Consider the following 23,858-nt stretch of genomic DNA (forward strand, 5'->3'; position numbering starts at 1 on the left):
TCTAGGAAAAGTTAATTTATGCGAAACCTATGGAAACACGACAGGAGTCAAAGGGTTAAAGAATGATACTTGCCATTCATAAGTTCAGTATATGCATTTTATGCCTACGTTTCAGATTAGAACTTTGCTTTCATTAATTTATGTTTAGAACTTTGCTGCCTTGCTTTCAGTACAAAGTTGTGGTTCACGTTGTAAGATTATGTAATATATTGTTTATGTTAGAATAAAGTTACAGTTCTCTTCATACAAAATGTTTGTGGTAAACGATACCAGCTTAATCTCAATCTCACCAGTATTCTGTACAACATTTTTACAACCATTTTTTTATCTCTATCCTATTTCCACTCCTCCCTCTTCGTTTTCATTTCAGTCTTATTTCCCTTTTCTTCAATTCTTTTATATCACATTTCTTTACCAGTACTACAGTAGACACATGCAGTCTGAGACTGCCTATTTTTTGCTGATGTAACACAATCGCACGCTCGTTGCTCTTTCACCCAGTCTTTAAAGGGAAAGATTTTCGTGACTTTTTGAGTAAAGATATGAACAATTCATCTAGACGCCCTTGGGCTCGTAATCTAAATTATTCGTCTTGTTCCCCATATTTCTTAGGTTAAAACGCGGTTTCAAAACCAACGGAACAAAGGGAGGGAAAAAATTTAGACGACAATCTTGAAGCCGAGAACCCGGAAAAGGAAAAATAATTTACGTTTGTAATCGAACCCGGTTAATTGAACAATAAAATCAGGAAGAAAATCATAATGCAGTCTCTTTGGTCTCTTGTACAGTGTTTGTCAAAATCATTTCATTGCTGCCTTTGAAATCTAGATTTAAAGAGTCACAATCAAACGCTCCCTCAACGGAAACAGGATAATTTTATCGATTCAATAACGATCGATGAATCCGATACGATCGATAATATTAACACTTCGTCGGCGTGTGAGTATCGAATTTCATCGATTGACCGATAAAATCGATATCGTTTAAGTTCAATTTATCGATAGATATCGATTTATCGAATGATTTTCCGATATCAATTTTTATCGATTGGCTACCCCGGGCCCATTTCACGATTGAAGGAGGATGTAAACAAACGACAACAAATTTTTCTTCCTCTTTTAAAATTTGGCTTGAACCGGGCAGTAAGAATCTGACTGTGGGAGAATTTTTCTCTGACAGGTAGTAAACACATTTTTGAAGGGTTGCGAAAAGGTATTTGCAGCGTCAGAGTTCAAGACTGATTACTGCACATTAATTTGGTTTAATTATTTATTTTTTGGCGAATTGTTATGTAACTTCCAAAAATTCTGGGGGGGCTCAAGCCCCCTCTGCCCCTCCCCCTGCTACGGGCCTGGGAGAAAATAAAATTGATCAGTATCATTGTGAGAGAATTGTGTAAATTATGAAAAAAGTGCATCAATTCATGTTTTTGTAACATTTTTCCAACTAGACAATGACATAATTATTTCAACGCTTCGTAACTAGTTATATGTCCCAGGAACCAATTAAAGCAAAATAAATGCGTTGTGAATATTTTTCATCGCTGACAATCATACCATTTAACAATTTTCAATATCGATCACGCGATTCAATTCAAAGTCCAAAGTCTACCTTTTCAAAGTGTTGCTACATGTACACGTTGTTGAACGGAATAGAGCTAGGGGTTCAATTCTGTTTAACAACGCGCAAGTCCAAAGGCTACTACATTTTCAACTTTTTTTTCTAAAAGAACGATTTTCTGTACTGCTTGCTATGAAATATCACAGTTTTTTCCATTTATTACTCCAGGACCTGTTTATCACATTAAAGTCTGTTTTATTATTAGCCCAGCATTTTCTATAAGCCTGTTATAAGGTTTCCCACTAAATTTTGGTATTTTGTAACAACAGAATTATCCTAAAAGACTACTGATTACTTTAATTCACACTTGTTGGCAAACGTTATGTAGTTTGAAAATGGGGTCACCACGCAGGTTTCACAGCTATTTTTAAAAATGACGTTAAAAACAACAAATCATTGTCCCTTTTTAAGGCAAAGCTAAAAAGTTTGTGAATGATGCACTCTCTGGTTGTTTAGCTATTTTTAAATTCGTTTGATATTGTGAAATCATTTTTAGGTAATTTTATTTTTTATTTCATTTTCAAGTTGCAGGGCCCCATTCCCACTAAAAACAGCCAAGGCGAGTGGGCTCCCTGGATAAATATTATCATTAATAATGGCAATTGAATTGAGTAGAGTGCAATTTGGTCTGAAATCATATGTGTGATTTCAAAATCGAATGAGCGCGCAGGGCGAGATTGATTTAAAATCACAAGTATGATTTCAGACCAAAACTGCACAACACAAAGTTCAATAATTTACCACTTTAATATTACCACCTATTTTGAAATCACAGAGTATCATTGTCAATATTATCATTCTATTTTTGTTACTTCATTTCCGTTTTAATGGGCTAAAGAAAGGATGCGATTTAGAACAAAAAATGTTTTAATTTGGGAATAAATCGCACTGTTGAGAGCCTTTCAGATTGTAAAGATCACCAGTGATTTCAAAATGGGTGTAATAATAATAATAATAATAATAATAATAATAATAATAATAATAATTATCATAAAACAGTTGTTGTTTTTCGAGAAGGTAATGGGGCGAGTTTTACCAAAAATGCCTCGACTGCTCAATTTCTGTGCAAAAAGGAAATTGTTTGGCATGGGTATAAGACTGAATAATACATCTTGGTACAACTGAACATTATACAAAATTTCAACATTCAAGCCATTGAACACGTGCCTTAGAGTAAGCCTCATAACATTGACCTACGTATTTCTGGCCATAGCTTCTCCCTTCACTCTTTTTAAATAGCTCTCTTCCATATTCTGTAAGCCTGCCAAGCTAGCGGTTTTGTTTGTGCGGGGTCAAAAGTCTTGGCGGCAAGAGAGCGCAGAAAAACCACTGAAAAATCGCCAAGCCTTTTTACCCTGGCGCAAACAAACGAAAGCGAACAAAAAAACCTGCCAGCTACGCAGGCTAATATTCTTTTAAATTTTTTAAAAATATTCTTATTACCTATAATTGCACGATAAACATAAAGTAAACATTCTGTTTTGATTTTGAAGTTAGTTGCTTAGTAACAGGTATCCAAGGAAGAAAAGGGCAAGAATTGCAACAGAAACAGCCATGGATTTTCTGTTTTCTTTCCTCAGTACTCCAAGGTCTTTCTCTGTAAACAAACAGCAAAGACAATCAAATGCTAGAAAATTGTTGTGGGTAAAATCTACATGTTCTTGACAGTGGACAGTCCTTGCAGCAAATAATTATAATGATGATGATGATGATAATAATAATTATATTATAATAATAATAATTGGACACTACTTGTCAAGGCGCTGTCTGCCAAGTTAGCACAATTGCAGACAAAATAGCTAAGAAACAGGAAAAATACACATGCAGGCATCAAACAACTTTATAAAAACACAAGCGTTTAACAAATCAATATTGTTTTCGACTTTCTCGGAGGCTACCACGAGGAGTTAAGGAAAGGACTAAGCTCAATAACAAACACTGACAAAGAGCTGTCCTTTCTTATTGAACGCTGTCAGCAGCGCTGTCACTAAGATTTCAAGTTGCTGGATAAATACAACAAGCAGGCGGGGAATCAAACAGCTAGGAATTTCTTTTGGTTCTATTTTTCTTCTATTTTCCTATGAAAATAGCTGGGGGCCACGTTCTTAGTAACCGGGGGAAATCCCCGGCCCCCGCCTCTTAATGACAGCCCTGCTGTCAGAAATGGATTTTATCTACCAGAAAGCAAATATAGTTAAGAAGTTCTATGAATACATATAAATTGTTTGAAATATGTCATGAAAATGATTGACTGCAACATAACTAGCCCAGACCCGTGTCCGCAAGTTATGTAAATAATTCATGAAAACAAAAATGAAATCTTCAATAATATTAATAATAATAATAATAATATGTCTTTATTCATCAAATAAAAAATAAAAATATTCAATGTTACAATAAAAATATAAAAAAAATGAGCCCAAGATTACACCAATTGAAAAATATATAAAAAATACGTTGTCAACTAATAAAAGATTCAAGCTAATAATGTAATAAAAATTCATACTCCTAAGTTATATCTAAACCCTAGTCTATTAAAAAATTATTCTATATATTACTCCTATTACTCTATATTATTATAAGAAATTACACGTTTATATAAATATTTCGTTGAAGGTGTCCGCACTGTTACCTAGCAACAGTGAAAAACAAAGTATGAATGACGTCAGACTGTCTGGCGTCGTCTGGAGCAATATTTGCATACATTGGGAAAGTTTGCGTGTTGGATCAAATTTCAACTGCAATGTTCATAAATATTCACTGGATACAGAACTATCTCTCCAGAATCTTTTCCTTTTCTTCCAGAAATCTTTTTTGTGAAAGATTGAAGTGAAAGACTGAAGAAATTACACGTTTTGTGACCGCCATAAAATAATTTTCTGTGGGAAATAAATTCATCGAACACGACAGCGCTTCACGCACGTTGTACATTTCGTCTTGTCAGAAATAGATTTTCAACCGCAAGTTAAACTAGCCTGTGGAACCTCGAAAAGACCACGCTCATCAAAATAGTTGCTATGTTCAGAAAGCTTTTAATCTCCTCGTTTGATGCTACAATACGAGTAAAGAGAGCTTTCCACCCAGCCCCAGCTTCGCAAGGTTTTGCGAGTCACTTATTTCTAGTATTTAGAACAGACGGCAGTTGCATTTCTCTGAGAGGTCTGAAACACTAAAATGGACAGAGGCATAGCGTCTCTTGAAATATATTGTCAAAAAAGAGACAGAAAAAAGAGACAGAACATAATAACTTTCATCTTGGTTCTAAATTACATTGTTCAGTTCTAAAAAATATCCATACTCCCCCACGGGAAGGATTTTTGTTTTGTATCCCCCCTCCCCCTAGGAAATTCCAGTTTAGCTTTCTACTAATTTGCTTCTTAACTTTTAGCTTTTCAAACCCTCCTCCCCCTAGGAATTTCTGGTGATGGGCTTGCTTCCATGGGGTCAGGATATGAATTTTGTTCTTGCTATTAAATTGTTGTATCCAGTACATACAAATGGAACCAGAAATATCAGAACTTCAAAAATTAGAAAAAAAACTGTTTTTACAATAACTGTTGAAATTCTTGCATGCTGATTGGCTTGTAGCTATTGCGGATAGGACGAAATGCATGCCCTTTCTTAACAGCTAACATAAAGCCAATTTCAATTGTACACTTTTCATGTTACCATGAAAAACAGACAGATGGCAGTTTTCTATGGTCTGTACTTTTTTAGATCATAAAATGTTCAAAACTTGCCGGTGTCTAGACTGCCCACCTGCGGCTCTTTGTTCCACTTGAGTTTTGAACATTTTATGACATCACATTCTGTTTATGATATTAAAAAGGCAGAGGATTGACCATAGAAAACTGCCATCAATTTGTTAAAATTGATAACACAACATCATTAGCGGTGTCAGAGTTCTTACCATGTTCTCTAATTTGTTCTTTCAATTGCTTCATCTTATACTCCAGATCTTCCCTAAAATGAACAATCACATGAAGTGATTACTGTAAAATCCTGGAACTTATAAACCCAGCTGCTTATAAGCCCCCAAGGTTATATAAGCCCATCTACAGTATTTGTAAACAAACATTTTATTATGGTTTTAAGCCCCACCCCCCCCCCCCCCACCTTCCACTTATCTCATCTATTTCCTGAATTACAAGATGCCGTCAGCTGATCAAGCCCTTCAAGAAGATGCGGAGTTTCAGCTTAAGATGGATGACTCAGACGATGATATTGATGATGATAAACAAGACGAGTTAAAAGCCTAATTTAAATTAACCTGGTGAAGTAGAACTGAGATCAAAGTCTGATCTTGTTTTTCCACATTCCGGTCAATGGTTATGATGTCTTGACTGCAACTGGAGTTCAAGCTGAAGAAACCTTATGCTCATTCAATTACTGTAGTCTCACACTAAAATTAATGTTAATGCTCAGTGCTTCAAACGTGACTGACAATGCAATCATAAAATAAAATAGTGTGACTTTACTCTGCACAGAATAATTTTTCACTTTGTAGCTCAGTTATGCATGGAGACTGAATATTCAACAATTTATACAGGGTGCAAATGACCACAGTCCATATAAAGTGTGGTTTAAACTTTGTATGAGAGCTTGTTACTCTGGTCACAGACAAGTAGAAGTACATGTCTGTTGTCCATTTTAACCGGTGTCTATATATTTAAGTGGGGTATAAATGCAGGAGAAAATATGCGAGCTTTTCTTTGGGATGAACACAACCGTAAAGTGGTTCCACCATACTGTACCTTTCATCCTCGGAAAGATTTCTCAGACGAAGACTTCTGTCAATCATGTCCACTTGATCTTCTGAGGCTTTTATGTTATTTTCAAGTTCCTCAATCTAAGTGTGACATAAATGAAAATGAGCAGTCTAACCACCTGCTTTGCTTTCAGCAGAGTTCTGCAAAGATTTACATGCAAATTATATGTCCTTAATATTCTGAGGAAAGGCAGCTATCTTTGAAAAGGACAAAGTTATGTTAATTTTTTCCAATGATAATAATGGAACTTTCTGTTTACGTACAGGCTGGATATGAACTGTACACAAAACAGACAGCAAGTCGAATTTGTGCTGATAAAATCTTTAAGCAACACAAAAAGCTGAGTCTCAGATCAACTGCCATTAAAAGCAAGAACATTCATTCAACACCCAGGGTCCATTGCATGTACGTCCCCCCACCAAAGATATGCCGAGAGTTTAAAAGTTCTAAACCGAGCAGCCACTGGTGCACCTATACCAAGGAAATGTTACGCTGGCCACCATGCCAACCTCATTCCCCAGACTCCCAGCTCCCCTGCCTCTAGACTACCCACGCTTTATTCCAAGACTTCCTATTATCGCACAGCAGTACGCCATGCGATTTGGATATTCAAGGTTTTTGACACCATTTTGATGAGTAAGCAAAGTCACATCTTGAAATATCAGTGTTTGTATGGAAATCCGATGTCAAATAATTTTCATGAAACATCGCTTCTGAAAAATTAACTTTAGGCACTACGCATTTAGGATATTACAGCAAATAACTGAGGAATGTAGCTGTGCTAGAAAGTATCTAGTTGCGTTTTGACATTTCCATACATTTGCCTTATAGCGAACCAGCCGTGAACTGCTACTAAAAATAGTTTGCGGAAAAATACAGGGAAATGTATGGAAAGTTCAAAACATGACTGGACGCTTTCTGGCACAGCTACATCCCTCCAATTTTTTCTCTCAAAATCTTTTACCTAGTGCCAAAAGTTTCCAATTCGTGAATTTTTCAGAAGCGATGTTTTATGAAAATTATTTGACATTGAAATCCCACACAAATTAACACTGTTATTTCTGAAAGACGTGTTTACCTAATCGTCAAAATGGTGTCGGAAACCGTGATAAGGCCTATTAAACCTACAGTAATAATAAGCTTCTAGTAGGGGGCTCAATACTTAATCCCTTTAAACGTATTCTTAAACAACGAAAACCATACAAGGAGTGATAATTAAATAAGAGGAGAAAAAGAACTTATAATTAAAAATTAAATCAGAAAAAAAATATAAAATCAAAAGGATATTTTAAAATCTTTAAGCTTAAATTATTTAGCAGTGTTCAAATTATCATTGTATAATTGATAAATTTAAAGTGTTAAAGTATCAAGTCAAAGATTCAGGATTAAATTCACTAAAACCTTTGATACAGGTCTGATATAATCCTTTTATAGTTACCTGGCTAACGATTGTTGGCATCTTACTATTAAAAAAAATTAAAAGTGACTTTTTCGTCGTCAGTGTATAAAACGAGCAGGCAACAAAGGACGGTATTGTGCAGCATGCAAAAGACTGGTAACGAATTTTTTTTCCGCTGACCACGAAATCCTGGGCTTATTCGAATTTTCGTCGACATTTTGATCACCTGATCGCGATCCTATATTTATACGAGATTTCTTTGGTTATTCTAGATCCAACTTTACAAATATTAATTTAAGGAAGCGTTATTCTCTTGTGCCACATGACTACACTGGCTGCGTTAATTTAAAGTTTTTATTTCCGATGTTACAGTGTGCTGTGTGCATGTGAAGATCAAGACTGATTCCATGACCACGATCTAAAAGGATCAAAATATGTTTATGGTTGTATTTTGTACTCTTATGGCGTTTTCGTTTGCCGTGGACCGTTATCCATCGGACTGCGTTCTTCCTTTCCCGAGAAGTTACGTGGTGTACCACTGGAACGAACAGGAAGGAATTCACGTTGATGGAAAATTGGACGAGGAAGCATGGGACTCTGTGTCATGGACAGAGGATTTTATAGGTAAGTTTGAGGGGAACTCACTCTCTTCAAATTTTCATACACAAAGTATATATTACCCTTCATATATTTGTAAGATAGCAAAAGAAGGTACACAACATATAAATAGAGCTACAATCGTCGAAAAAAATCTTGGGAGGATTCCAAAGTTCTACTTCGATTCGACCTTCCTCCCCTCCCCTGTTTCAATGTTGAGCTTCAAAAGTGAATCTTTACGCGTATATGAATTGTGGGGAATCCAACATCGAACAGGGGGGCAGGGGGAAGGGGAACCGACAAACAAAGGCCTCAACATACGAAAGTAATAAATGTGCCGATGTCTTTATTTCATACCCGCTTTCTGTTGCCTTGTTGAGTAACCTTCCCAAAACATTTTGTTGATGATTGTAGATTCAAATCTGGGCCATCGGGTCACCACCAAATTAAGCTAACCAGAGAGCTATTTAGGCTAACCAGACTTCTTTAATTTATGTTAACCTAAGCTTCACTTCATGTAGATTTATGGTAAGTAAATGTGGCTAAATGTCCAAGGGCAGTTTGAGATATGGAAACGAGTGATAACCTCGGGGAGGTGGGTATGGAAAGGTATTTTTGTCACACCTTGGGCCTTATTAAAATGGCCCAGGTGATTGGAGCTGAACCAGCTTAATCTGTCATACTGTACCAGTCTACTTACTGGGATGGAATCTATCCCCAGAGGGGGAGGTGGTACTCTGGGTTAAAAGTGACAGGGAGGTGTGAATGCCGGGTCATAGATAATCTATAACACCCAAAAAACTCCCTCAGACTTGAAGAGAAAGCCAAAAAAATCCCCTGAACCAAAATTAACCCCCCCCCCCCCCAAAAAAAAAAAAAAAAAAATTCCATGAGCTAATTTTTGAACTGTAAAGTCACTCAGAAAAGATTAATGTCTGCTTAACATACATAGCAATTTTTTACCGCCAATCTTTTCATTTTTTCAATACCCAAAACAATCCCTGGTAGAAAATTGAAACTACCCAAAAATACTAGCCAAAATTTTATACCCAAAAAAGTCTCAAAAACATGAATTTCAAATCCAAAAAAGTCCTTCGCACCTCCCCATCAGTTTTAAACACGGAGCGATCCTATAAAAGGGAAGGACATGCCCCCTTTGAAGCGCTTTGTTGGCTTCCAAACGGATCAGTATAATGGTGGATGACGTCGGTAACGGTCGAGGAAAAAAGAGAGAAGAACTATCATTTGTAAAATCGAAGAGGGAATCGATTTATCAATAAAAATAAGCTAAACGCTAACTATATATCTTGTAAGACACCAGAAATTAGCGAGATTAACGATGATAACGGAAATAATCAAGTTTCGTTGCTGCAGTCGAAAGATTATACGAAACTACAGTGCAGGCCAGAATTAAGCGAACTACGCAGACGCGTTTTATACGCAGCAAAAACGCGTATGCGCGTATTTTTAGACGCGTCTAACTGTGTGCGTTTTTCCTATTGTTATTCATCGTTGTAAGTTCTCTTTGTGTGGTATTGTCAAATAAAACAAAAGAATTCAACGGGTTAACAACAAACACAAAATTAGCATTTTATGAAATCAACCAGCGACAGCTATCATATTTCGAATCTTGTCCGCTTCGTAAATCTGCGTAAATACTGGCGATGTTAAAAACAATTCCTCGCCGATATTGAATATCCAGCGTATGTTATAGAAAAGATAAATCTAAGCTAATTAGTCGAACACTACTTGTTCGAAATCAAAGCACTCTGTGCGCGAACTCGTGAATGGAATAGGCGAGTGTTTCGGGTTATATCCACAGTCATTCTAAAAATTACACGCACATTGTGACTCGAAAGAGAGCGTTTCGAGGTTTCATCGAAGGGGTAAAAATGGCACAAGTTGGCTATAATTGGAAAGGCACTGTGGCTCCCGTGTTGATTGAATAAAAAAGCATCCAGTTTTCCTTCCAAGAACCTCCGTACATCGTGTTGTTGTCGAATGAAATTTGATACATGTGCAGGAATTTGGTTGCCTAGCACGTGACTGAAATCTTCCCGATGTTATCAGCATGGCAATTTCTTTCTACGTCGAAACGACGGCTTCTCTCAGATCAGCCGTGTTTTATAACATTAGAAGAAGCTTTCAATCTTGCAAAAGTTGCTATTATGGCTTTATCCAAGTGAACGTAAATATAGGAATGCATCAAGCGTTGCGGTACTCAGTAGACTCTCCGTGTTTTACGTTTAGGTTTGTTCCGGGTAATCGAAAATTGAAGTTTCCTATGTTACCCTAAGCCTTTAACTAAAGGAATTGCCTTGGATCTTTAAAGTCAACTGAACGATTACATTTTGCGGCCGGAGATAGTAAATGCTTGAGGTAGAATGAGGGAAAGTTCACGGTAAGTCAGCAAATCTGAACCGAAGCGCGCGCGAGGAGCGAAGTCTGTTGAAAATCATTTGGTGGATTGACTGATTTTATTCCGGGTCGTAATTTATTTGTTTATTCTATATGATTTACCCACAAATACTGTATAATCCTCGAACTACCCGACTCATCATTGCGGCAAGGAATAAATAAGAATAGCGTTTAGAAATATAAACAAACAAGTTTAATCCTTTCACGGTCTACGTACGCAGAGCTCGTTTCGCAAAGTACCGATCTTTAAATAATATTTCTGCACTTTCGGCGTTTTATTCCTCTTTTACTTGCCACACACAGAAGTCTGACTGTTGCAGTCTTGATATCTAAAATTCTCATTTTTATTCTACAGACTTTATTCATCATTTCGTTTCGTTTCGCAAAATACAGTAAACCTCGGCGGCAATTTTTTTACATGTAATTCTTCCATGCGCTCAACAACATGGAATTGTTCTTGCGCTGAGCCGGTTCTACAAGAAAGTCGACAAGTGTAGTCATAAATTGTCAAACCCTTCTGAAACGCTTTTCCCAGGCGATTCAAAAGAACAATGAAAGATCAACAATACGAAAACAATGAGCTAGCTCATACATACTAATGCGTCTGACTAGACGCGCATCTGCAGATTTTTAGACGCGTATACGCGTCCGCAGCAGACGCGTTTTACGCGTATGTTTTGGTTCGCTTAATTCTGGCCTGCACTGTATACCTCGAAATTCGAAATCCTTCTACCAAATACACAGTACAAAGATCGAAACCATTATAAACTGAAGCCTGCGACGAACTGGACATCTGTACCCCTCCATCTGAACATGCTGTTAACCAAAACGGGTCTGTGTTGTTCGCCAAAACTGGCAGGATTTTCAAAATTTAGCAGATGTTTTCCGCTAAACGGCCGCTCGAGTTGTCATGTCGGGTTCAAGTTTATTACCGCTTGTGTATCTATTGATCACGTACGTGAAAACTAACTCTACTAATCCGCTGGAAGTGGCAGCAATAAATTCTAAACTTCTATGCACAAGTCAAAAATAAAAACATCTAAACACATTTCGTACCTGATCATGAATATTTGCTAATTCGAAAAATCACCAAAGATATAAACAAAACACGACCCGATGTTGCTCTCATGTATCTTATTGATGAAATGATAATGGCAATGGATTTCACATCAGTATTAAAATTAGCCAGTACCAAATATATTTTAAGTTTTATTATATACAGTAAGCAATAGAGAGGCCGGCTTCAAAAAGATTATCAGCTCCGTCGTCTTGCGTGCGATCGCTCGCCGCTTGAGACACTTCACTTTTCTCCTCCCTTTCCCGCTCCGTTGTTTCTTTTAGGTTTCGCTTCCGCGACTTTGTGTCTTTACTTATCTCTCCCCCACTAAACGACACAAAGGATCGAAGCGATTCCATCTCGGAAGCCGGTTTCAGAAGAACAACCTATTTCGAGACAGAGTTTGTTTACGAACTTTATCCTAATCATTTCGGAAATATCTCGAAAGGATAAGATTTTACCAGCCGATAAATGAATTTCCAATCTCAAAATAGACGGATAACTTAACTCTCTAAATTCTTCTCCCTTAGCCATATTCGTTGGATTGATTTTGAACAAAATAATTCGAACTAAAACAGCTTTTCCGTCACGTTCTTTCGAATTAATGTTGCGGGAACTTGAACATGCTAAAATAAGATTTTTGGTAATCAACCAATCCGATATGCGCGTTTTGGATTTTTGATTGACAGTCTGAACCGTTCAGACTGGTCTTATAGGATCGCTCCGTGTTTAACCTGTAATACTCCCCAGGAATGTACAGCTGTAGTCCATCGCAGGGTAATACCTCGGTCCAGTATTGTCTCAAGTGCTATATAAAAGCTTAATCGGAGGGAGGCACTGAGTAAACAAGACAGCAAGGTAGAGACCAACCTGAAGCCTCCAACCCTCCAATTCTCTGGCCCCAGTTGTTGAAAGAGTGGATTAAATTATCCAGCAGATAAAATTTACCCCAATATATTGATTTATTATCCACTGGATAGCGACTTATTTGTTGGATAAAGGCATTAGTCACCTGCTCTATGAATAACTGGGGCCTGATCAATCAAGTTTGTTATGAAAAAAAAAAAGTCATATCCTGACCAGGTTAAAAGGTAGGTTAAAATGATTCCAGGTTAAAATGATTTCAACCTAGGTTGATTTGCATTTTCATGTTAAGGTTGGGTAATTTACATAGATCTGAAACAAAGGAAAATACAAATCAGCCTAGGTTGAAATCATTTTAACCTGGGATTCATTTTAACCTACAACAGGTATACTTTGGAAGGTTGTCCATTCCAGAAAATTCCCCTCCATCCATTCCAAGCTTTTCCACTTGGGTGCAGTTTCTCCAATGTATATTGATTGTGTTACATGTATCTTTAGTTTCAGTAGAAAACTCATGAATGGAAGGGGTTTATTTTCAAATCGGTTGTGGTTAACCAGAAAATACCATTCTATTCAACTCCTAAATTTTTCGAAACTTCAAACTGGAACGTTTGGACAAATGGACAGGACAGGGTGAAAGTTTTCAAAGGTAGCAAGTATTTGCCTAACTGGTTAACTTTCAGCCAAACAAACTTAATTGTCCACAAAATCCTTAAACTTGCAGATTGACTTCCCTTGGTTCTGACCTTTTAAATTTTTTATGGTCTTATATGTCAGAGTCCTCTGATCTGGTTGCAGTTTAGATAGTTCCTAGACCCTTTTATACACTCAGTAACTGTAGCTAATGATTTGAACTCTTGTCCAAAAATAACCACACAGATATTCAGGGAGCAGACTGGAAAAAGCCACGTTTCAGAACACATGCAAAGATGCGATGGGATAATAAGTACTTGTACATTGGAGCATTTCTTGAAGAGACCGATGTGTGGGCAAATCAAACCAAACATGATTCAGTAGGTAAAAAATATAACAGTACTGTACAGTACTTTAATTAAACAGTGTGTCACCAGCAGGGCCCAATTGACATTCTCATAATAATTATTAGAGAAAATATTATTGGTGTTTCCTGCTATCAGTTTAACTTCAAGAATGATGAAAACTCTGTTTCTCTTCAGTATGCCAAGCCCTGCTGGCAACACACTGTTAAGTTAACACGTGTCCAAGACATTGTGTACTTGTCCATCTCAATATGCACTAAAAGTTTTTACCAATGAGGGTAAAAGCTACCCAGTCTTAACCAATCGGAGTGTCGCATTTTCAAAAGCCATCACAAGCGAGTAATATTTGCCAGCTAGAGTAAACTTTACCACCATCAAAATACCAGATGTTCTTGAAATGGCTTTTACCCCTCACCGAAATCAATAAACAAGGTGGGATTTCTTAAAATTTAGATTTTTCCCTTGTGCAATATTAGGTATTCTAACTTGTTTGAACAAACCATGAAATTCATTTTTATGCACAAAGGCGAAGGCGGGCTTTCCAGCAACATTTACCCCCTAAAATAAACATTACCAGTGACAAAACAGCGACCAATTGTTTTAGAAATAGTTACTGTAGTTTTTTTCGTGTATTGATGGATATATATTATAGATGGTACTTTTATTCCTCTTTCTAAGGAAAGTGAAGTATTCTCTAGCGAAAATTGAATAAAGGTTTGCACAAAACGCGTGGCACAACAGACGAAAGGTCACCCGAAAGTCAACTGACGGGAGTAGTTTTGATTACATGTAGTTGAAGATGATGACTGCCATGATTACAAGCCAAGCAAAGCCATTTCAAGCAGTATTTTGCTGCTGTTTAATTAGTTTGTTAAATGAATACACACAACGTAATTTTTTCTACTAATTATTATAAATCAGATGACAAGTCATTGCACATCTATACACCAAACAATTTTCTTGTGGAAAGGAACAAATAAAGTAATTGTTATACGGTGGTTAAGCAACAAGATTTGAATCCTGTATCAGTCATATTGTATTGCAGGTATTCAGTACAATTGCTGTAAAGTTGAAGTCGAGAAATGTGATGACAGTGCCAGAGTCGTACACTCCTGCTCCAGAAACCCGCGACCTGAAATAGGTTTATGACGTATCTGGGTGGTTGGACGAAAATATTGCTAAAGGACTCAAAAACCACATTTACCCCCACTCATTTAAATTCTTCCGTGGAGGAGACAGAAAAGCCAGCAGGATGGTTTACAAGAATTGGTCCCAGGACAAGAGGTACTGTAATGACAGAGGTAAAAGTCATTTCAAGAACATCTGGTATTTTGACGGTGGTAAAGTTTACTCTAGGCGGGAAATATTACTCGCTTGTGATGGCTTTTAGAAATGTGGCGCTCTAGTTGGTTAAGACTGGTTAACTTTTAACCACACTGGTAACAATTTTTAGTGCATGTTGAGATGGACAAGTAAACAATGTCTTGGACACATGTAAGTTATTAGTTACTGTAATTCTTAAATCACATTATGCAGCATGTATACTAAAATGTGCAGTTCCAGAAAAAATATCCATACCCACCCCATGGAAGGTCATCAGAAATTCCTAGGGGGAAGGGGTCTAAAAAGTCAAAATTTTAGAAGCAAAGTATGAAGCTAAACTGGAATTTCCTGGGGGGATGGGGGTTGGAAAACAAAAAACCTTCCATGGGGGAAGTATGCATGGATATTAATATTCTGGGAATGCACTTGTTAGGAGGTGGCAATTAAGACTGAGTTATTGATATGCACACATAAAGGTCATTGTTTAGAGCATGCATTAAACATTTTTCTTCTGTTTTATCTTCAGTGTTTCAAGATAATGACTTTGAGGTAAGTTCTCATAAGCTAAAAGGTAACTAAAGGTAGCTTAAAATCTAGAATGGATTCATTTTCTTTACGTGTTCATGTATAAGCAAGGAATGTTTGGTAAGTCGGCTGAAAGGCCAACAGAAGTACAGAAGAAAATAGAATTGGGAGAAAAGAGAAAAGAAAAGAGGGAAGAAAAGATGGAAGGAAAAAAAGCCAGTCTGTATGTGTCTTGAGCAGTCTGTATTTAAATCTTGAGCATTGTCAAAATTTTGCTAAATGTGAGTATGTGGAAGATTATTACTGGCCTATAAAATTTAGAATGGTTTTATTTTCCATGCCGTTGTGCAGTTCCAGAAATAATCCAGACACACCCCATGGAAGTTCATTGGAAATTCTTAGGGGGAGGGGGTCTTAAAAGTCAAAATTATAGAAGCAAAGTTATACTGAATTTCCTAGCCTTTGGAGTGGGGGGGGGGGGGTGGTTGGGGTGCAAAACAAACAAAAAAAGAACCTTCGGGGGGGGGGGGGGAGGCGAGTACGGATATTTTCTGGAACTGCACATTCATTTGATGATTGTTTATGATTTGGTCACAATTTAATTTTTGTGGGAAAATGATCAGAAGATAGTCTGCATGGTTCTCAGAAATAACATACTACAGTTTTTAATCTGGGTTTGCACATAGTTGTTTAACCCTTTAACCCTTAGAACAAATTCTCCTATCTTGTTCCAATATGTTTCTTATAAAAGTACCAGGGATAAGTTAATTACATATCAAGAAATTTCACCTCAAGTGATATGATATCCTTAATTCTCATGACCTCAGGGGTTGAATAAGCATTAAAATAACTAGGAGAAATTTGATGCTGATCACTGTCAGGGCTTAAAGGGTTAAAAAGATCTTGTCTCTAACTTTAAGTATGTGGCATTATCAAATGAATGTACAATTAATTAAATATATCTACAGTACTTGGTTATTAAGGCATTATCAATGCAATAATTGCAATTGTTATAATTAAATTAATATACCATACATTTGATTATTATCCCATCATTTTGTTAATAGGTTTTTATGGACCCAGATGGAGATACTCACTGGTAATAATTTTATTATAAGAAATTTGAATGTTTAAATTAATGGTTAGAGTAAGTAATATTATGTTTATTTGATTGAATAATTAAATTTCAGACTTATACCCATCATTATTTCTTGAAAACAAAGCGGAAACCAGCGGAGAAAAATATAGAGCAATGTTTAGTAACTGAAATGAAGTTCACATGCTAAATTTCAGTTACCTGGTGGACATTCTTTCCCGGAACAAGAACAACAACAACAATAACAGCTACCTACTATCCATCTTAATACTGTGTGGGCTAAATGATACAACAGAACTTTGTATTTGCTGTACTCATTGATAGACATTCAAATAAATAAAAAATTTAGCCTCCTGTTTTTATCACTATAAGATGGTAAGGGCAGATGCGAAATTGGCCGTGCGCGAACAGCAAAATAAACTATAAGCTTGCATCTTTCTGCAAGCATTAAGGTTAGGCCATATTTGGTGTAAATTATTTTCTTTTATTCACCCAGGTACAAAGAATTTGAAATAAATGCCATTAACACTACCTGGGACCTTGAGCTTAACAAGGTAAGTGCAGACTAGCTGGAGATGAGAAACAAATTATATGCACTTGGGAGGGGAGAGAGGGGACTCCCTCACAAGAGCTATATCACTAATGTGCTTGTACCACCCCAATAAGGATGTGGTTTTGGGCATGATATAGAGCTAGAACAGGTTGTGCACTTTCAAGGCATTTTCTAGGATGTGGTTTATAAAAAAAATTGATCAATCCAGTCTTTTTTATGCAAAACCCTTCTAAAAGAGGGTCCAAATAATTTTATTTGGATATCTCGGGCCCGGCACATATACCCACCCAAAACCTTGTTGACTTAACGGTCCACCCCACTGCCCAGGATGTCTTATACTACTCACTTTTAATTACCAAATTCATTGGAACATAACCTGCTCTCGTCAAACAAAGTCATAGGTCCATTTAACCCTTCTTTGAATTGTTTGAATTGAATTGCCTGCAGTGAAGGACTCAAGGCCAACAGCTTCTTTGAATTATTTATTTCATCCCTTCCGCCTCCCCCCCTCCCCAGTGATGCAAATTTATCATCGAGGTAGCATGACATGATCTTACCAACAGTAGTGATGTTTTCCCCTAGTTGGTAGTCTAGCCGGGATTTGAACCTGCAAGCTTTCCTTTCACCCTGACAGTCTAGAGCCTGTGCTAGCCTGTTCCAGGCTAGGAGAGAGACGCAAAGGAACGGGTGGGAGGAATGAAAATGCATGGGGACAGGCTCTGCGAGAGATGCAAAGGTCAGTGGGCGAGAGGAACAAAAACCCCCCTCCATCCCTCCTGCTCCTTCACATCTCTCATGGAGCCTGGAACAGGCTAATCCTGTGCCAGCAGAAGGACAATTTAATTATTATTATTTGTGAATGGGCATGGAGGGTTTGCAATGATTTCTGAACCCTGCCACTTTGTGGATCACTCTGTGGATGCCTGGCGTGGTAATGGTTAAATCTGAAGTCAGCCATTGTGGTATTGCAGTTGACAATATACTAGTTTATTGTTTCCTTGGCAGCCATATCTCAATGGTGGTACACCAAATAGCAGCTGGGAGATGCCAACCATGAAAAGTGCTATTTTTGTGTCTGGACCTATTAATAATCCATCTGTTACAGGTGATTTAAGTGACTCATTATAACATTTTTAATTTAAATTTTCTAGGGGGTGACAAACCTCTATCATCTCAATTAAAAATAATTAAAAGCTAGAACAGTTGATAATAAGAGTGTTTGGGAATTGAATGGTTCTTAATATTAATTGCATTTTTCTGGAGATTATTTTGTGGATTAAATACAGCTGTAGTTATAATTTATTATAGTTGTTTCAATTCCAGAAACCAGAGTATATTGTTAAGTTCATATGGAGTTACCCTAGTTTGTTGACTCTACCCTGCATACTGAGGTTTTGTAGAGAGGGGCTTTTCCTGTAAGTGAGTTAAATGGCTAGCACATCACAGTTTTGACCTGGAGTGTTTGTGTGGGTCCCAATCTAAAGTGAAATGTTAATTGAAGGGGTGTGTTGAAAAAAGCCCTAAGTGACATCTGATAGACTACTTAATTCTCCTAGCAAATTGCCTTGTTCTTCCTTCTATGAGCAAAGGAGAATTTGACATGAGATCAGATGTCACTTAGGGTTTTTTTCCACGCACCCCTTCAATTGTGCCTCTCCAGACAGTTGTATATGAAAATGTTACCAGAGAACTACAGGAAACATATAATGCTTAGGGTAATCCAGTATTGTTGATAAGGTAATTTCGTTTTTGGATTAATATTATTGATGACATTAATGTTTCTTTTATCAATAAATATATTGCACTCGTCTCCTCCCAAGACAAGTTCTGGACAGTGGAACTGGCTCTTCCCTTTAGTAGTCTTGTTGATCACAGCCCCACAGCTTCAGCACCACCCAACAACAAAGACCAGTGGAGAATTAATTTTAGCAGGTTTGTTTTAACTTGATCTAATTACAGTATATTTATTCCTTGTTTTGTTGGCTAGAGGAGGAACATAGAAATATTTCAGTGAAATTATGTTTCAACGAAAAGACCAGGGAAACATGCATGGCAATATTACTTAATTATGCGCTGATCAATTTGAACCTTTGACATCCCCCCCTCCCCTGGCATACCCTAGATATTTGACTATTTTCTGTACCTGGGGAAGTAAGGGCATTTGATGCAAAAAAGGCCTTCCAGAGGGTGGGGAGTTTAAATTTTTTTCTGAGAGGGGTTGGAAATTGAAACTTCAAGTGTCAAGTTTAGGCGTTTCTTCTTGTCTGGCAGAATACACATGGTTCCTGATCTGTGAATGGACAAGCTGAAGGGGAAAAATGTCGCTTTTGTCAGCGATTGTTAAACTAAAAAGAGTATAGACCCTATGCAGAAATGGCTGACATTTTAATGTTCTTTTGTTTGCATTCAAATTAGCCTTAATAACATCGTTCTTGAGTTCAAAACTGAAAAGAATATTTTATCTTGAACAAGGTTAGCGAGGCTAATTTGAGTGTAGACAAAAGAATTTTAAAATGTCAGCCATTTTGCAAAAGGCGTATATATAGAAAATTTGATGGGTATACCAAGAATTGAAACATTTGTTTTCGGGGAGGGGCATTGATTGTCAAATTTGGTGGTGTATGTTAGGACATTTGAATAGCTTTTGGGTTCCATGGGGCGGGAATCTGAACAAGCCATATTTCAAAGGTTCAAATGCCTGGGGGTAGGGGGGGGGGGGGTGGGGGTGTGAATGGTGAGTTTGGAAGTATTAGATGAGATTAAAGTAAATGTTGACGTCTAATAGCATTCTTACAGCTGTCTGTGAACTGCCATGATATATATTTAAGGCTACACAGCACCATCATTGTCATTTTATTGTTAGTTAACATCAATCTATTCATCATAACCTGGTTTGACAAGTGCAATGAAACACTTCCTTTCTTAACTGTACAGGGTTGAATGGCATGTAAGGAATGTCAATGGACATTATGAAAAGGTTGGTACACAATGCATTATTTCCTAGAAACTACTATTTGAAATGAACAAAATATTAACTTTATGGTACCTTACCAGCTGAAGTGAATGTTTTGGTTGAAGGTTCCAAATGTACCAGAAGATAACTGGGTGTGGTCATCACAAGGCGCCATTAACATGCACCTCCCTGAAAGGTAGGTTTATGCATGATTATACAGTTAAGCCCCATTCAGTAACTGAGAGTATTACATCTTCCCCCCTCCCCTCCTCCCCTCTGTATGGGACACTAGTCCATCACAGGACACCCAGCATGACAAGGAGCATAACAGTCGAACCTCCATGTGCAATCACTTCTCGTAAGTGACCACCTCCCATAAGCGACAACCCAAAACGCCAATTTTTCCCAGTCAAACCCCTATAGTTGGAACCTCTCGTATAAGACCACCTCTCATAAGCGACTGCAACCACTTTTTGAGATGACGGTATAATTTTTCATTGTTTTTAACGTATTGTAAGCGACCACTTGACACATGGTCTGATCTCCATGTTCGCTGTATGTACTGGGCTACTCAGAGTTTACGAGGAACTTTTAGCGACAAACTAGCACTGGTCGTATTTTAATTAGAAATCTGTATGCGATAAATTATTTTCTGATAAGGAGATGTGCCAGACCTGTTCCCGGTAGAGACCCCCTCTAGTTTGACTCTTGTAAGCGACCACCTCCCGTAAGCGACCACTAAATCTTGACATTTTGGGTGGTCGCCTACGGGAGGTTCGACTGTACTTCCCCCTTGATGGAATGCTGGTCCATCACAGAATACCTAGCATGAAGAGACTTGGAACATTACTTCTCCTCCCTGGATAGGATTTTTTTTTTCACCGCAGGGTCATAGAGACACAATGTAGAGCAACGTTTCTTTTCCAGGGAAACTACCCCATGTAGAGACCAGCATTGAACCATCCTACCTTCCAATCAAACGTTCTATCCACTGAATGGTAGACATCCTCGGAGACCCGACTGACTGCCTCTGGGTCTCCAAGGAAGAATGGTGCCCCAACCACTACACCAGCGCGCCGACATATTTGACTCTGACAGAGCTGACAGAGACAGTAAAGTCTCACCAGAGATACAATAGGAATTGGGGATGCACTTTCCTTTTATATTGCGTTGCAATATCCTCTCATTAATTACACTCTGTTCAGTTTCTTACCTTTAAAAAACTTCACAAACGTCGTTTTGGTAGTGTAAATGTCTGTATTTTTTTTCTTGATTGAATGAACTGAATTGTGTTAGATTACTCATAGTTAATCGAGGGTCAGTTGCTCCAACACATTCCGAATTCTATTTTTGTTTGTGCAGGGTCAAGGCCAAAAAGGCAAACAAAAACATATAACAAAGAATTTTGCCAGGTTTCATAACCATTGCCTTTAATTACCTATAGATTACTGTATAACTCAAATAAGAACCCACCTTTGAGCCCGGGTGTCGCGTGGAATCAGTATGATACAAGGTCTTAAAAGACTATTGAAGCACTTCTCCGTAATAATTATGCTTTTGTTCTCTTGTCTTTCTATGAAGATGGGGATTCATACAATTCAGCACTGATGCAATAAATACAACGCAGTTTGTTCGTACGCCAAACTGGCCTGTCTACTCCGCCCTTGTTATGCTCTATGATGCTGAAAAGGTAAGTGTGTTTCTCTTCTAAAGAATCAAAGTCTAACTAATTTTCCGCGATTTTCGCGATTTCAAAAAAATCGCGAAATTTAATACTCGCGAAAATGAATTTAAAGAAAAAAATTTAATACCATATTCATATTACTAAGCAATAGGAATTTTAAATGTTCTAAGTTAATGGGACCTTGTGGTGAATTGTTCGGAATTTAAACTGTAAATTTCTGTCCTTGAAAACATCTTTCCGGTCTAACTTGTTTTCGACTAGCACTCTTCCTCCGATTCACTGTTTTCTTCAGTGGGGGATTATCGAGCACAAGCGCGGGAGGCGAGCGTGTCGGTAAGCTGCAAGCTAGCTCTTCAATCTGGGGTCTCAAGTAAGGGTACAAGCGGCGAGAGGATCTTCAGTTATCGTTCCAAGGTCTCCATCTCCATCTCCTGCTCCCGTCCCAATCATCTCGCGGTTCGCTTTGCTCGCCGCTCGTGCCCCAAATATAGGGAACTTAAGAAACAACGACGGCGACAGCGACGACAACGCCGCAAAACAATAAGTTTAATGAGGAAAAGCAATCGCTCTGCACATGGGTTTTAAATTTGGTACTTTTCTTTGCTGTCCTCTGCAATACAACTACGTGAAATGACCAAATTCAAGGTTTTGTGCGGTACGTGAACAGTGAATTTTTCATTCTCTTTCTTAACTTGAACGCCACTCCTACCAATTTGGTTCCTTGGTAGTTCGCCTTTTCTGTAAAAGTTGAACCAGTTCAAATAATCGCGAAGTAGCACAAATGAAATAAAGTTATATTTTCAAGTGACGTTTTCGTTGCCGTTGCCGCTGCTTAAGTTCCCTCATGTTTTGAGTGAGACCCCAATTGGAGAGCTTGCTTGCAGGCTAGCGTGGGGATTCTAGTTTTGCGTTTCAAAAGTCTGACGGGCATAACTGACGTTCACACATTTGCCAACATGAATTTGCAAGGTTTGGTTTGCCGTGTGAACATCACCCTCGCATATACCTTCTCTTGGTATTGAAGTTCTGTTTTAATTTTCCCCTCAGAAATTCATGGCAGTAAATGGATATTTTACGGCTAACCTCACTCAGCTTGAAATCCCCGCTTCTCTAAGAACTGGTCAATGTCAGTATGAGCCTGCGGTACAAGTTGTAAAGACTTACAGCTTCGAGGCAACAGTCAAGCCGTTGGACCAGCGGCTTCCCGTTGGACACATACGGGATGACCGCCTCATTTGGTTCACTGAAAGAAGCCGCCATCTTGAACTTGAAGTTTAATAGTTAACAGAATTACGTTTATTACTTTGTAAGCTTAACATATTATTTTGACAGTAAGGTTAAGACACGCCCTAACATATGACGACATTCAAAATGGTGCTTCATTTTCTGAAACTTTAGTGGAGGTGTGTTTGTGTATTGTGAGAAAGGAAACAACTAGAATTATTGCTACTCTCCCTCCCCCCCCCCCCCCCTTCCTGGATGGGATGTTAGCCCACCACTGGGTTACCCCCAGCAGTATGTCGCTGGTACCGATTTGTACGAGAAGAAAGACAATGTGGAGCGAAGTTTCTTGTCTAAGGAAACCACAGCAATGAAGAGACCGATCTAGCCTTAAACTATCGATCTTCCGACTCTCCGATTGAAACTCCGGCGCAGTAACAATTGCACCACCGTGCCTCCACTAAGGATTTTAGGAGTAGTGGTCAGTGAAATACGTTTTATAGTCCGGGAATTAAATTTTAAGGAGATCTGGTAAACAAAAATTCTGCCTGTTGCTCATCCACAGTTAAAGTACCTGATCATTACCATATAAAGTACCTACCAAGAAATGAGCCCGCGCTTACCCCCGAAGCGTCTCTTCTCGGGAAGGAAAGCTAGACCCGAGGGAGCGGCGGAAATCGAGCCCACCTGGTGATTCACTCTTGTTTTTTTATTTTATTTTTTATTTTATTATTATTATTTTTTTTTTGTGAGGAAACCTAATTTCATATAAGCCTCGTCT

The 23,858-nt window shown here is 37.9% G+C and overlaps 2 protein-coding genes and 1 long non-coding RNA gene across 4 annotated transcripts in view; 1 reads left to right on the plus strand and 2 right to left on the minus strand.

The window, feature by feature from the left end:
* Positions 1 to 1,792: 1,792 nt before the first annotated feature.
* Positions 1,793 to 7,919, minus strand: LOC146482426 (coiled-coil domain-containing protein 167-like). Its single transcript, XM_085107268.1, has 4 exons — positions 7,828 to 7,919; positions 6,375 to 6,469; positions 5,531 to 5,583; positions 1,793 to 3,217 (listed from the first exon to the last, which is right to left on the minus strand). The coding sequence occupies exons 1-4, from the start codon at positions 7,846 to 7,848 to the stop codon at positions 3,114 to 3,116; spliced, it is 273 nt and encodes a 90-aa protein (XP_084963394.1). The 5' UTR covers positions 7,849 to 7,919; the 3' UTR covers positions 1,793 to 3,113.
* A 68-nt stretch (positions 7,920 to 7,987) lies between these two features.
* LOC146482427 (uncharacterized) lies at positions 7,988 to 23,296 on the plus strand. Of its 2 annotated transcripts, none has more exons than XM_085107289.1 (11): positions 7,988 to 8,412; positions 13,604 to 13,741; positions 15,572 to 15,594; positions 16,638 to 16,669; positions 17,163 to 17,220; positions 18,225 to 18,324; positions 19,040 to 19,151; positions 20,154 to 20,196; positions 20,298 to 20,368; positions 21,754 to 21,862; positions 22,904 to 23,294. In XM_085107289.1, the coding sequence occupies exons 1-11, from the start codon at positions 8,223 to 8,225 to the stop codon at positions 23,132 to 23,134; spliced, it is 1,107 nt and encodes a 368-aa protein (XP_084963415.1). In that variant the 5' UTR covers positions 7,988 to 8,222; the 3' UTR covers positions 23,135 to 23,294. The 2 variants fall into 2 exon arrangements, with proteins under 2 accessions (XP_084963415.1, XP_084963416.1); XM_085107290.1 differs by lacking the exon at positions 7,988 to 8,412 and adding an exon at positions 14,768 to 15,006 and having other exon boundaries at positions 13,623 to 13,741; positions 22,904 to 23,296.
* Positions 23,130 to 23,858, minus strand: part of LOC146482428 (uncharacterized) — an 89,440-nt gene continuing 88,711 nt past the window's right edge. The window contains exon 2 of the long non-coding RNA XR_014864147.1: positions 23,130 to 23,651. This is a non-coding gene — a long non-coding RNA (uncharacterized LOC146482428). The remainder of the gene's footprint in view (positions 23,652 to 23,858) is intronic.

Source organism: Pavona decussata, unplaced genomic scaffold, assembly GCF_977016875.1.
Source record: "Pavona decussata unplaced genomic scaffold, jaPavDecu1.1 SCAFFOLD_46, whole genome shotgun sequence".
NCBI classification, from domain to species: Eukaryota; Metazoa; Cnidaria; class Anthozoa; order Scleractinia; family Agariciidae; genus Pavona; species Pavona decussata.